We start from the raw sequence: 14,899 nt of genomic DNA, 5'->3' as shown, positions 1-14,899 counted from the left end.
ATTATAAGTTTTCATTGTGCTAGAGCTGTACTCATCAAATTCACAAAAAGTTATTTTGTGCGATTTAATAGAATAATTGTTTTGTAATTAATAATTAGATTAACATGATTTCTTTAAATAAAAAGGCTTGCTTGATTTAAAAAAGTAGTTTTTAACCAAAATACACCTTGATTCTTGTATTGTATAAGGTTCTGCTTCATTCATTAAAACTTAGAAGTGTAGTATTCCAAGTTTTCAACAGATTTTGAGATCAATTATTTCTTTATCATTTTATTAAAACAACTTAAATCAGCTGAATATTCTGATAAGTAAATTTTGACCCACACTTACTAATGAACCCATAAGACAATAATGAAACAATTTTGATGCTTATAATACATTTAAACTATTAGAATCAGAACTTATTGAGCTTTGAAAATAAACAGACAGTTTATTGTTAATATCTTGTTTTAATTTTTAAAAACAGAATTGCTGTTTGTTTGTATCTCACAAACATCTCTGTTTTGTAGCTTATCTTAAGGTTTCACAGCACTTGGACATCTCTGGAAGCATCATCGTAAAAATTGAAGATGTAAAGAAGTAGACTAAAAGGCCAATAGCTAAAGTAACATATTGTAACATAATACAAGATTTCAAGCCTTTAAGTGATGTGATAAAGTTATCATTATTTTCTATAGAGTCTGTACAAACAACTTTTCACTAAAAATCTATTATGGGCAAATTGATTTAAAAATTTAAGAGAAATTTAAAAAAAAACTGTATTTCTATTTTAGAAAATGTTTTAAAGCCAAATCCTTGGGATATATAGATCTTTTTAGTTATGAGGAAACATCCTTTTAATTAGTTTTCAGTAAAATTAGCCTATTGTAAGGCAGACAAAAATTGCATTATGAAAATGTTTAGTGCAGTCATATTCATTCTGTTTCACAGAACTTGTTTCCATGAATTTGAAACGGTTCTTTATGATATCACTATATTAAAAGATACCCATGGTCACATGATTTGACATTGTTTCATCAGTGACCATTTTTCTCATTAATATCCACAAGGAGAGGATTCATAAACAGTAGCATGCAAATTATTTTGAACACGAAATTCTTTTGTTTTTTCTATGTTGTGACTGTACTGCTCGACCGCACCTATTCTTTGAGTTGTCTATGTAATGTGAGGTTATTTAGCAATATTCAGTTATAAGTACTGTTTTGTGAAAGTTTATTTCATTTTTTATTACAAAATCATATTTTGTATTCTTTGTTCTGTGTGTTTTGAATATATAATAATGGATATAACTCCAAGAAAGCATTTAATTTTTTTTTTTTTCTGAGTATACCAGTATGATGAAAATTGCTTCTTAGTGAATGCTATTTTAAAATAATTTAAAAGGAAAAAAATTGTAAATTGTAAAGGAAAAACAATACCATCACAGGATTGGTTATTAGTAAGAAAAAGTAAATTTGATCCAAAATTATCTGCTTTTGACTTAAGTTGAGAATTAGCAACCAGTGGTACAGATTTACATGTGACAGGTGTTATGACACCAGCTTATTACAGCTGGAAGGAAAGTATCCCAGCCAGCTAAACAACCGCTTTTAAAACCAATGATGTGCAAATAAGGCTCTTGTTTAGACCAAAGGACGTGCTAACTGGACCAAAGAAGCCTGGAAAAATGTTATGTTATCAGATTCACATTTTTATATTCAGGGGCAAAGGGTTCCAAATGTTAGAAAAACATCAGATGAAAATACATCACCGGTTCATATCCACTAATCAATTAAACATCCCCGGAAACAAATGTTTTGGGATTGTTTCACGTATGAAGGCCCTAGTTCCAGTAGATGGTTTATTGAAAAGCGATGACTATATCAAGATTCTGAAGGAAAGGGTCAAAACAAATTCCCACAAAGCAACTGAATGTTCCAACAAAATTTGGCACCATGCCAAAAAAGTGGGAAAATTCTTCAAAGAATGAGATATTTAAGTGCCCCGTGGCCAGGCAACGCCCCAGACTGAAACCCAGTTGAAAATCTTTGGGTAATAATCAAAGAACAACTTCAAAAATGAATTGTACCACAAAAATTGATCTTATTAAAGCAATAATATCAGTATGATTTCATGATGAAGAATTCAAAAAAATGTGTAGTACACATGTTGAATTGATGCCAAATCTTGTATGTGCAGTAATTAAAAATAAAGGAGAACATATTAATTACTAAATATTCACAAATCGTACAGGTATAATTTTTTTTCTATATAAAATTACTTTTTATTAAATAACATCTGTGTTCAGATTAATTTGCCTATTATTCTTTTGATGTATGTATAAATTTATATTCGTACGAGATGTGTTCAAAAAGTAACAAGAATTTTGAAATTTCACGGGTTGTATTAATTCGATTCTCAGGATTTTTTTGTTATTGTATTAGTAAACATATCTGAAAATATCTGTACATCTTTAGCTATATTGGATGTTTAGTCTGTTGTCAGCTGTCAAAAGGATAATGTATGTTTTGGTATGATCAGCGATTTCTTATTTGTATTAAATTTTGCTATAAGAACGGAATAAATTGTAGCAATGTTTTATAAATGTTAAATATTGCTTTTGTTGTATCTGCTATGAGTAAAACAAGGGTTTACATGTAGTATTAGTATAAGCGTTTCTAAGAAGGTGACAAGCGCCCCGGACGCCCAGCACATCAACAACCAATGAAAACATGGAAAAAGTGAAAGAAATGATTACGAATGGTCGCTGATGATGTTGGGATATCAATTGACTCATGCCATGAAATTTTTTTGGATGTTTTGGGTATGAAACATGTGAGCAAAATTTGTTCCAAAATTGTTGAATTTTGAACAAAAACAGTGGCAAATAGAAGTTGCTCAGGAGTCGCCTAAATGAATTCAACAACGATGCAGAACTACTGAAATGTGTCATAGGTGATGAAAGTTGGGTTTACCGATGTGATGTCAAAACTAAGCTCAATCATCCCAGTGGAGGCATTGTGGATCACAAAGACTGTAAAAGGCTTGACAAGTTCGATCGAATGTGAAGGTTATGCTCACCGTGTTTTTCGATTTTAACAGCATAGTACATCATGACTTCTTGCCAGAAGGTCAAACGATTAATAAGGAGTATTACCTATAAGTTCAATGCCGTTTGCGTGAAGCAATCCAAAAAAATGCCCAGATTTGTGGTGAAGCAATTCATGACATTTTTGCACCACGTTAATGTGCCTGCTGACATTTCATTGCTTGTTCATCAATTTTTAGCCAAAAACAACACTAATGATATCTCAGCTGCCACATTCTCCAGATATGGTCCCGTGTGACTTTTTTCTATTCCCAAAAATAAAGAGAACCTTAAAGGACCATTGTTATACAAGCGTAGAAGAGATTAAAAGCGAATAGCTGAAAGAATAAAACATTATTCCAAAGATCGAGTTCCAGAAGTGTTTCAGGGATTGGAAAAAGCGCTGGCATAAGTGTATAATATCAAATGGGGACTGTTTTGAATGGGATAACATTAATATAAAGAAAAAATATATATATAAAGAAAAATCTATACTAGATTGAAATGCATTGCAGCACATATTATTGAAAAGAGTATTATACAAGTCGATCAGACAATAACATAGTAACTTTATAGTGTAGGAGGTTTTTATTTAAATTATTTTTTCCAATTGTTTGTAAGCTAACCTAATAAATAGAAACTTGTGTCTATAATATTACTATAAAATGTACGCTGCAAATAAACATCCTTTACTTCAGTCATCCATTTATGACATATTTTCTGTTAGAAATTTCTCATTTGTAGTTGTGAAAAATGTTAATTTTATAAAGATACTTATGTTGCATTTAATTTTTGTAACTTTTTGTCAGTAGATATTTATTTCTAGCCAGTTAATTGTCATCTTAACTGCATTAATTATCAAGTTTGCTGGCCCATATTTGATTATCCTTATTAAAGTATGATATTATTCATTATATCACTATAATATTGATTCCTACTTAACTCCTTGATTATCTGCATCCAGAATGATAGTTATAGTAGATTATCTGTAATTTGTTTTTCATAATAATTTTTTATTTACTTGTGTAATGTGTTTTATGCTACTGAGAAGAGGAACATTCATAATACAGTGTTTTATAAAATTCTTAATAATGAAACAAACTAACAACTCAATCAGTATCTTATTTAATATTCTTTTACTTTTAATTTAATTTTCTTGTTGAAGTTATTTATTTTTTTTATATTCAATTCTGTGATATATCCCATCCAAAACTTCTTTGTACTGCCATCTTCCATTTTTCATAGCGGTTATCACGTTCTGAAAGTAAATAATGATAAAGCATTAGGATTCCTAAAAAAAATTTCTTTATGAAAGATTCTTATTTTTCATTGGATAAACTTATATTTATGATACAAATATGTTTCAGTAAAGTAGCTCTTCTAACATTAAGTTCACATTATAATTATTTACAAAAAGTAAATAAAAACATTGTATGTATATGTATGTGTCTCACAAACACACAAACACAAAATATTACATATGATCAGGAATAGAGTGTAGGCAGGCTTTTTAGTAAAGTAAATGATGCTTGTAAAATCTAATTACCATTGTGTGTTTCTTTCATGAAATATGTTTAACAACAAATAGATCAGACAATAGTGTAGGTTTAGTTTAAATAGTCGGGTGTTTATCTTCCCGTAGTTGTTGGCTTAATTATGTTTAAATTTTATTATCTACAATTGAAGTAAAGTGATATGATATGGTGAGCTTATTGAAATAGTGTTAATGCAAATAAATGTCCCTAAAATTTGTTTGTCCAAATTACGATTAAGTTGGCTAGTAAACTATGAAATAAATTTATAATAAAAAAATAAATGATGGGAAGTGAATTATTCATTGTTATTATATTAACTATAGACAAACCTTCTTCTGTAACAACCGGTAGAAACCTGTCACTGACTTCACCGCGTGTGTTGCATATATCCCAAACTTTAACACCTTCTGCATAACCGGCTGCCATTGCTGCACCAAGCGCAGTGGTTTCAGTCATCTTTGGTCGTACTATTAAAAAAATCAAAGTTCAATTATTGTATTCGTCCAAAATCTAAATTCTATGTAATTCATGTCATTTCTTAAAAGAATAAAAAATCATAAAGTGTTTTGAAAAGTTTAATTTTCTTTTATTTGTTTTATATTATTACTGAGCTTAGAAAGATGTTTTAATTGTTTGTTAAAATACTAATTCTCTCTTGTTTATATTTAGTGAAAATTACAAAAAATAATAATAGTACTGAAAATAATTTATGTAAATGATCTAATCTTCAAATTGCAGCTGTAAAATTATCAAAATGTAAGTTTGCTCTGAAAATATTTACTGTTTATATTTTAACTACTGATGTATTTGACGTAATTCAGGTACATTTAACTGCTTAATTTTAGATTACCAATGGATTCTTACTTTTGACAAATAAAAGTTATATTGTATTAAAAGAAGAACAAAATAATTTGTTATTCTTAAGGAATATTTTTTTTGTCAAGCTTTTTTCTAATAAAAAAAAATTATTATTTTTATTTGGTAGAAAGTAACAAAATGTAATTCTGTATTTAACAGAGTATTAGAGTAGGAGCAAATCTAAGTTTTGCGTACCTGTACTGGTTGTCTGAAAAGAACTCCACGGTTTTAAATTAATTCTGCTTTATTATGTTAAGAACTACAAATGTATATGTTTTATTACATGAAGTACAAAGTCTTTGTTGTTTTTTACCTCTTAATTTGACCCAATATGCATATTATTTACAGCCTTGCAGGAATGAGAATGATAATTTACCTCGTTCTGCAATTTGGCGAGCATGTCTGCAAGAATCACTGCCATGGCTGCTGTTATTCTTTGGTGCAGGTTGACAAGTGCCCAGAATTTTTCTCAGTATACAATGTCTTTTATGAAGTCCCAGAAGAAGAAATCTATCTACTTCAAATTAGGACTTCGTGGTAGTCAAACAATGGGAGTTTGACTACAACTTCTGCGTAATGAGGAGGAGCTCCATCCTGTTGGAATTTTAGGCCCTCCGTAAAATTTCATTCAGTGAAAACACAAATTTCTTCTGCATGTCCAAGTACATTATGCCAATCTGCTTGTGAAAAATCTGCTTGCCATGTCTGCTTGTGAAAAACAAAATTCCCCAAAAATTCAGTTATGCATGATACCTCACCAGACATTCATTTTGTCACACAGTGGAAGGTGGGACAAATTCCACTGATTCTTGCGGATTTTCTGAGCTACATACTTGACAGTGATTCATGAACATGAAATGTAGCTTCATTAGAAAATAAAATGCCCTGCAGGTATAATGCACGGTCATGACAAAATTGAATTCTACAGCTTATTGTGAGGTTTAATTTCACAGAGTAACTGTAGTTTATAAGCATAAAGTTTCAAACGGTAAACACCACGGTTAGTGCTTATAAGAATATTTTGTTGACTACTAACATTAAGAAGTGAACGTTTTAGACTTCGTTGAAAAGACAGTCGAATTCTTTCTGTGTTTTAGGTCTACCTGGTGAAGAGTCCTTTCAAACCACTTCTGGTGTCAAAAACTGTTGAGACCATTCATGTAAGCTTTTTTTCACTCGAATTCTTACTATAGACTCTTGTATAATTTTTTTGTACAGCAATTATTGATTTCGTTTCTGCGAATCGGTACACACACTGTACTTTCTCTTGCATGATGCCATGGTACTGAAGCCCGAGCTCATAACAGCTTGCCCATACAACAGTCTTGACACAGCTGCTATCTGATGGAGAATGTGTCAACTGAAACTTAGTTGTTGCTACTCATAAAAGATTATTGAGTGCTACAAAATAAAAACCTACATTCATTCATGAAACCCTGAATTCTTTTTCAGACACCTCTATATTTTCCCCGCACAAAAAAGTGTTAATAAAAAATTATAGTAAATGGTTTTTATCTGTTTAATAATTTAAAAAAGTTATGTTTAACTTTATATTTTGACTTAAGGCATTTTAAGTTTTATGTTAATTTACTCTTTTAAAAAATTGCAGTTTTTAAGTAACAATTGTTATAAAATGTTTTCTGACTTTTTAAATTTAATGTTGTAGCCATACGTACCTACAGGTATTCCACAAAGATCAGCTTGTAGTTGCATTAATAGATTATTTTTTGTCATTCCTCCATCTACTTGCAAACGGTCCAAAGGAATTCCACAATCTTTATGCATCGCCTCCAATATATCTCTTGTCTGGAAACACACAGCTTCCAATGCTGCTCGTATTATGTGCCCTCTTTGTGTTTCTTCTGTTATTCCACATATTATCCTGCATTTTCATTATTCACATTACTATCAATAATAAATAGTATTTAGTATTTTTATTTTATTTGGCTAAAATGCCTGTCTTTGACAGATGTGTATATATTTTTTGTAACATACTGTTAAATAATATAAAATAATATTCCACTCAAGATTATTGTAAATTTTAATGCATAGATTACAATATTGAAGTAAATTAAATTTTTTTTTCTTCTTTGTTTTAATGAAATTGTATATTATTCTGATGTTTCATTAATCTATTTCTAATGAACATTGAAAATATGTTTTAAAATATATACTAACATGAATTTTGTGTATACAAATATTTTAATTGAATTTGTATATCATCTTTATTAATACTAGGTAAAAATAATTAATAATTATGATCTGCTGAGATGAAATATAATGCTAAAAGTTTTCTATAACAATTGAATAAGTATTCAGATTACTGTTAATTGTTATTTTGAAACTATGTGCATTCTTTAATTTTATCATTATACATTTATGATTTTTTTTCATATCAGGTTATTTTTAGAATTTTTATTTTTTCAGCTTCATAATATCAATATTTTGGTCACAAACTATTAAGAAGTAAGCCTGCTTAAAATTACTATTGCCTGCCTTACATAGGTCTGCACTGCTTCATTACTGTAAAAAAAAAGTGTTCTATTAAAAATAAAAACTTATTTTATTAAAGTACTGCTTAAGTAAATTCAAATAAGCAGCAGACCTGTTGCGATTAGAGATCTGTTGTAAAATGCAGGTCAGGTCATTTTATTAATATGACCATATATTTCGAACATTCCAGAACACTCAATAAATGCACAAGTTAATATCTTTAACTTTCCTTGGCCGATTATTTGTCCTATTCTCTAAATTGACAAAAGATTATGAAAGAAGAGGAAGTTGAAAAGTGTAACTCGATCTTGTAGATATTATAACTGTAGCGTTTAGTGCTCATCAGCCTCTTAAGCCTTTTTCCATTTATTTGGAAACCTCTCGAGAGTATCATCTTCAAAAAATTTATTTTTAAAATTTAGATTTTTCTGAATGGAACTGTGTCTAATGGTATGCGCTGGAACTGTTATCTGAATGATCCAGTCATCAGATATTAGATTAAAAATGTTTATATAGGTAAGGAAACTACGAGTATGGAAATTTAGATTTAGAATAGCAACAGAAGAGGTAAACTGAGAAGTTGGATTGTTGTAGAATGATCTAAATACATAGGACTGACTGGTGAAGATATAATGGCGTATGCAAATTGGCAGTAGCTTGCAAAGAAAAGGTATGCCATATTTCACCTCTCCACAGTCATTATTGTTTCACGGTAAACTTCTGAAGTTAATAATCTGGGAATAACATTCAAATTATGAGCCCAGTACCAGGAACCATAGATTTTCATATTTCCTTAGTAAAAGTAAAGCATTTAATTATTTTTTTCTTTCCCTGTATGTTTATATCTGATTTGTAGTCAGGATGGTGTAAATAATATCCTTTCATCTAATCGTGTAGTGAACCTTCTAGTAAAAGTATCTGAATTAAATCAATTTTTAAATGTATTCAAGTGACAGCAAAAAGTGGTTTTACAGAAAACCCGCCCTGCATTTAAATCTGATTATTATTTTACAATATAAATACTTCAAAGGTAAATTTATTTACTTGTTGCTAAAAGGTAATGTCCTTTAAGAAATGTACGTAAATTTACAAACTTGTAAAAGCAAGATATATTAAACATTTTTCCTATTTTCTATCATTTTTTTGTCAAAATTCGTTACATGCCCACAATGTTTAAACATTTTTCTATAGACATTTACTGTAGAGAGACAATTGCAAAAGGTTACAATCTAACCAAATTTAACCTATGCTCGCTTCGCTCGCCAACCTTCGCCCACCAGTCAAGGTTAGCGAGCAAAAGTGAATGTAGGTTAAGTTTGGTTAGATTATATTTATAATTTTATGAATATAATAAGTTCATGTGTAACTAAAAAACATGTTTAAAAATAACTCTATAGAAAAATGTTTTAAGTGTTGTGGGCTTTATATAACGGATTTTGATCTGTTTTTTATTCCAAATCTTTTGAATTTGTAATTTAAATAATTTAAATATATATATATATATTTTTGTTTGTTTGTTTTGTTTTACATTAACTTCTCCTTCACACTACTATTAAAAATGTAAGTTGAGTTTCTTTGAGCCTAAGTAATAATGTGGCATTTGTTTTAGACACAATTTTCTGACAGAGGGTATCTAACATTTATATGATGTTAGGAATTAATGTTTTAAATGTGAATAATAATATTTAATCTTAATTTAAAGTACATTAGTATTTAAAGTATTCTAATTTTAGTAACGATCAATGCAATGTAACATATTTTACATCATCCATCAAGCATTGATGTAGTATGATGTGTTTTATCATGCACAACAATAAAAAAAGAGTTTTATCATTATTTTTAATGTAATTTTCATGCATTTAAGTTAACTAATACCTCACCCGCGTGCATCCGGTTGCCAGTATGGTGCATAAAGGCCAGAGAATGCCGGTATAAAATAAACATCTCCAGTGTGCATTACTCTGTTCGCTAGTGTTTCTATTTCTGTAATGTCATTTATTAATTCAATGTTATATTTTAACCAGTTAATAGCAGCCCCTGCTATGGCTACTGAACCTTCTAATGCATATACTGTTTCTTCATCACCTAATTTCCACGCAACAGTCGTTAGTAGTCCATGTTTTGAGTCTACTTTCTGCAAAATTTTGAAAAAGGAATTGTTTTATTCTGATTATATAAATAGTTGTTTCTTATATATTATGTAGGTTTATAAATTGTATCACAGAGATGGTGTAGAATAACCTAGTGCCGGTTTATGTTGTCTGATAATAACTGTCCTGATATGGACTTGTAGCTATCCCCATTCTGTAGACATGTCATTGAACTAAACCAGTACAATGAAATACAATTTATAATATTCTATTTCAAGTTCTTATTTCACTCCTTAATTTTATAATAATTTCAGGTTTTGTACTTATTGCTTTTCTACACATTTTTGAACAATAAAATTGTCTTGCACATAACTTAGTATTATTCAACATTTGATATGTACGAGTAAAACCACATATTTTTACTGCATTTTCTTACACAAAATAAGATAATTCCTTTCAGTGACTTAAGAAAGCAGGAATTTATTGTAAAAATTAGGCTTACTATTTCACTTTTTGTTTTTATGTACCTTTGATTACTTTGAATTTTATTTTAATTTATAACAAAATTAAGATTTTTCCTATTGTTTTTCAACTTAATCCTTAAACCGGTTAAAAGTTTTTCTGAATGCGATGTCAGCCTCAAAATATCCTCTGCTAAAAATTGCCAGATTATTGTCTCGCATCAAAAAACTGAAAGGATGGGTTGGAAAATTCTTGACCTCACACCTTTTATTTACACCTAATGAAGGAAAATCTTGTCTCATGATTTTCATCTGATAAAGAAATAAAAAGTGAGATCATGAAACGCTTAATAAATATGACAATAAAGTTCCATATAAAGAGTATTTTGAGGGCGGTGTCCTGTTAAAATTGCTACTTTTCAACTGTCATCTTACATTTTAATCCTCGAAGCCAAAGCTATCCACAGATAATTAAGATTTCTTTAAATGGAATCAACTGTCATGATCGTGAGCAACAAAAAAAATGTTGCCCCAGCATGCAGTGAATCACACCTATCGATCTTAATTAAGATTGTCTGTGGAAACCAACTCGTCGAATGCAGCTTTGGATATACACATTTCATCTCCTTCGGTTTCCAGGATACTAATCTGAGAAACGTTTCAGAATTTACAGAAACTATCAGGATGTAAGTTTACCACCTTACCCCGAATCGGACTTTGTTACGATATATTTTATATGTTTAGATTTCTGATTTATTATACACTAGAAAGAAACAAGTTTCTAAGAATTTTAAGCCTGCAAATGCTGTTTTTCTAATATCTATTATGCTACACATAAACTTATTGGAACCCTTTATTAACCTTGTGATACGTATACATATTTAATCAGAAAATAGAAACATTCTGTCGTCCAAATCATCTTATAATTATTTAGTAATACAATTTGTTCTTACATTTAAACCGGTATTGTATAATAAGAAGCAACCAGTTCCATATGTGCTTTTTGCTTGACCTTGTTTCAAACACATTTGTCCTAGTAAAGCTGCATGTTGATCTCCTAAGCACTATAAAAAAAACAATTGTCTTTTTAAATTATATTATCATTAGTATACTACAGTGAATTTTCAAATAAATTTTTAATACGGTTGAACATTATATAGATCAAGAAGAAAAATAATGTATCACACTTTCTCAATTATACACAAAATTAAAGGTGAAGGAATTAAGAATTAAGCAGCAGTAGATATAAAATGTTAAAAGAATAATTTAGTACTATTGTATATTTAGAAATTACTCCCTTTTTTTTTGTAGCTAAATTAAATTGTACTAAAATAATCAATAACCTTTTATTCTATCTCTCTACACCAAATTCCTGAAAGCGGTTTACCTCCTTCTTCAATACCATTTAATAGATCATTTCTTCCCATCAGAAATGAATCTTTGTACTCTTTCCTCTTATTAACATTCTATTTCTACATATGTAGAAAATAGGTATTTCAGAGGGTTTTGTGTAATTTATTTGTTGTTACTACATTAGTTTTTAACATAATATTAAAGTAATTTTTACATTTTCCTGTTTTTTTTTCAATTTTTAGGGAAAATATAAAAACATATAAAAAATGTTTTTTTATACATTATACACATTCATGATAGTTTATTATATTTTTAAATGGATCGGTAAAAGTCAGCATTCATTTTTGATAGGTTTCTTTGTTAAAAAAAATTCTTTTGTCACTACCAGTATACTCAGATTAGCACATGTCTAAAGCTTTACCTCATCCCCTAAAGATGGGATGCATTTTATCAAATTTTTTTAATGAACTTTAACCAAAATTTAACAAATGATATAGAATAAATTATGTACTCTCTAAATATTAACAGAAATTTTATTGTAGAAAAAAACGTAGTATTCCTATAAGGGTAATCTATCAAGCAAGAGCTGTCTTAAACTTGTCTTTAAAATCCCGTTGTCAAAATATTAGGCATTTTGTTTTTCTGTTCTCTTAGATATGTTTTCAGTAGTACAGCTCATTTTCAGGCCTAGTAATTGCATCAAGTACAGTTTAAAATCTATTATATCTTGTGTTTCGGTTTAGGACATTAATTAAATAAATTAAACACGCTACATCCACTAAGACGGTTGTGATCGCAGTATCTGTAGGATTTTTACTCCTTTACTACAAGCGTAATAACCGAGAAAAAGATTTCGTAGCCAAAAGTTCAAAGTATCATAAAGTCAAAACGTCTCCTTATCGATTTGTTTTTCTAAAATGTTATTAGTATTTTTGAATCGCTATATATCATAAATCTGAATCGTGACAAGGTTAAATCAGCGTATTGGTTTCATTAAAAATTGATTAGCCTTTCAGTCGGAACAACTTGACTGACACACAACTTTATTTTTATACGCATGATTACTCCGTTCTGTAGTTTGTAAACGCACCGGTATGCATACGATGCAACTGCCGCATGACTGCGCCACATTCTTGTGGAATGCGTACGATATGCGGCCTTGCGTCTTAAGTTTAAATTGCCCGGGAATTTTCGTCAAATCCTGGGAAATAATTAAGAAGTTTTAGACCAGGTGTTTTTATTTCTTCGGGGTGCTAATATTTTACACATTTTTTTGTATGTTTTTGTGTTTTAGCTTAAGTTTTTGTTCTATCTTTATTTTAATATTAGTTTTTTTTTGTATTTTGGTTTTAAATTTGTCCCTTAAGTTTTAATTTTTTTTTATACTATATTTTTGTGTTTATATTACATTTTTTATTTTCTGAGCGTTTCTTTTAAATTTTTAATTGTGAATTTTGTGATTTTTTTTTTTTTGACATAGTTTATAAAACAAATCGTGTTGAGGCGATGATAACGCTAAAGCGTTTTTCGCCCAGAATAAACAAAAATGTAGTTTGTTTAATTTTTAAGCGAATCTCTCTTCATACAGTAACTTTTACGTAAACATTTTGCTGTAATCATATAAAAATGTTTGAACCAGGATCATGGTTTTTATTTAACGATTCTTAATGTATGGAAATCTTTTTTTGTACTGAAGTTTTGTTTAGTAGATTTCCACCGGTAACAAAACCTTTATTTGCATATTAAGGATAAACAATTTATAAATAAGTATATATATATATATATATATATATATATATATATATATATATATATATATACTAGATTTATACTAATTCTATATATTATATTTCTATATATTTAGTATGAAGGTTTTAAAAAGTACGTATTTATAACCGGAGGATTATTTGTGGATACTACTCAAGATAATGGACAAATGAGCTGTGTGTTTTCAAATACTTGTTACATTTACAGAAAGTTGAAAAACGACCTTCCCTTACACTTATGATTTAAACTGACGCTCCTTGTTCTACCGTATATCCTTAAAGCGGATATCGATAAATTCATTGTGAATACGCAGTACGGCTATAAATTCTTCATATGGGCGTAACGTTATTTTAGAGTTATTTCAAAATTACTGTGAAATGATTTATTATTTCCACGTTTAAAGGAAAAATAAATTAATTCTATGCCGTAGACTCCTGCAGTCGATTGGAGGTTTGATTTGTAGTATGCGAGTGTCATCTGTAAGAAATCTCTGTGTATGAAAATATTTGTGGATTTTGGATTTGTTGCAACGAAATACTGTAACGTTTAACTACAATAGTATTCCTGCGTATTACCCACCGGGTTGGTCTAGTGAACGCGTCTTCCCAAATCAGCTGATTTGGAAGTCGAGTACCAGCGTTCAACTTCTAGTAAAGTCAGTTACTCTTTTACGGATTTGAATACTAGATCGTGGATACCAGTGTTCTTTGGTAGTTGGGTTTCAATTAACCACACATCTAAGGAATGGTCAAACTGAGACTGTACTAGACTACACTTCATTTACAATCATACATATCATCCTCTGACGTTACCTGAACGGTAATTCCCGGAGGCTAAACAGGAAAAAAAAAGAAGTATTTCTGCGTAACATCTTTATATTATGTTAATTATACATGTGTCATTGATGGTGATTGAAATAGATTATATATTTTTTTTAATATTATTGAAACTTCACGTTTACCCCTCATTATTTTCACATTAGATGTGATTCAGTTCAAATTATTATGTTGTTATCGTACAACATATTCTATTGTTTTTTACATTTATTAATAACAAAGTACAAATTATTCTTAAATTCTTTTCTTATCTTAATTGCTATTGCGCCAGAAAAACGTAAATTTAAGCTATTTTTTTTCAAAATTTATTTATATATGTCTGTAATTAAAAACTTTATCTTAAATCTAATGAACTGATTAAATCAAACAAAAAAAATCAGCTATTTTAATTTTCATTTTTCTGTGGATAGTAGATTCCTTAATTAATTTTATATTTGTT

General features: G+C 29.3%; 2 protein-coding genes across 3 annotated transcripts in view; one reads left to right on the top strand and one right to left on the bottom strand.

The window, feature by feature from the left end:
- Positions 1-14,899, top strand: part of Tbce (Tubulin-binding cofactor E) — a 109,374-nt gene that overhangs the window by 13,420 nt on the left and 81,055 nt on the right. The window contains exon 2 of one of the 2 annotated variants that reach the window (XM_075355247.1): positions 6,558-6,620. The exons of the other annotated variant lie outside the window; for it this stretch is intronic. The gene's annotated coding sequence lies outside the window, so the exon portion shown is untranslated. The remainder of the gene's footprint in view (positions 1-6,557; positions 6,621-14,899) is intronic. 2 annotated transcript variants of the gene reach the window in all.
- Gk1 (Glycerol kinase 1) overlaps positions 4,170-14,899 on the bottom strand; it is a 50,711-nt gene continuing 39,981 nt past the window's right edge. Inside the window, exons 7-11 of the mRNA XM_075355248.1 lie at positions 11,458-11,568; positions 9,834-10,087; positions 7,137-7,342; positions 4,932-5,069; positions 4,170-4,325 (exon numbers count right to left, since the gene is read on the bottom strand). Coding sequence (XP_075211363.1) covers positions 4,252-4,325; positions 4,932-5,069; positions 7,137-7,342; positions 9,834-10,087; positions 11,458-11,568 — 783 coding nt within the window. The 3' untranslated portion in view covers positions 4,170-4,251. The remainder of the gene's footprint in view (positions 4,326-4,931; positions 5,070-7,136; positions 7,343-9,833; positions 10,088-11,457; positions 11,569-14,899) is intronic.

Source organism: Lycorma delicatula, chromosome 2, assembly GCF_047948215.1.
Source record: "Lycorma delicatula isolate Av1 chromosome 2, ASM4794821v1, whole genome shotgun sequence".
NCBI classification, from domain to species: domain Eukaryota; kingdom Metazoa; phylum Arthropoda; class Insecta; order Hemiptera; family Fulgoridae; genus Lycorma; species Lycorma delicatula.
This window is presented reverse-complemented; position numbering and strand designations above follow the sequence as displayed.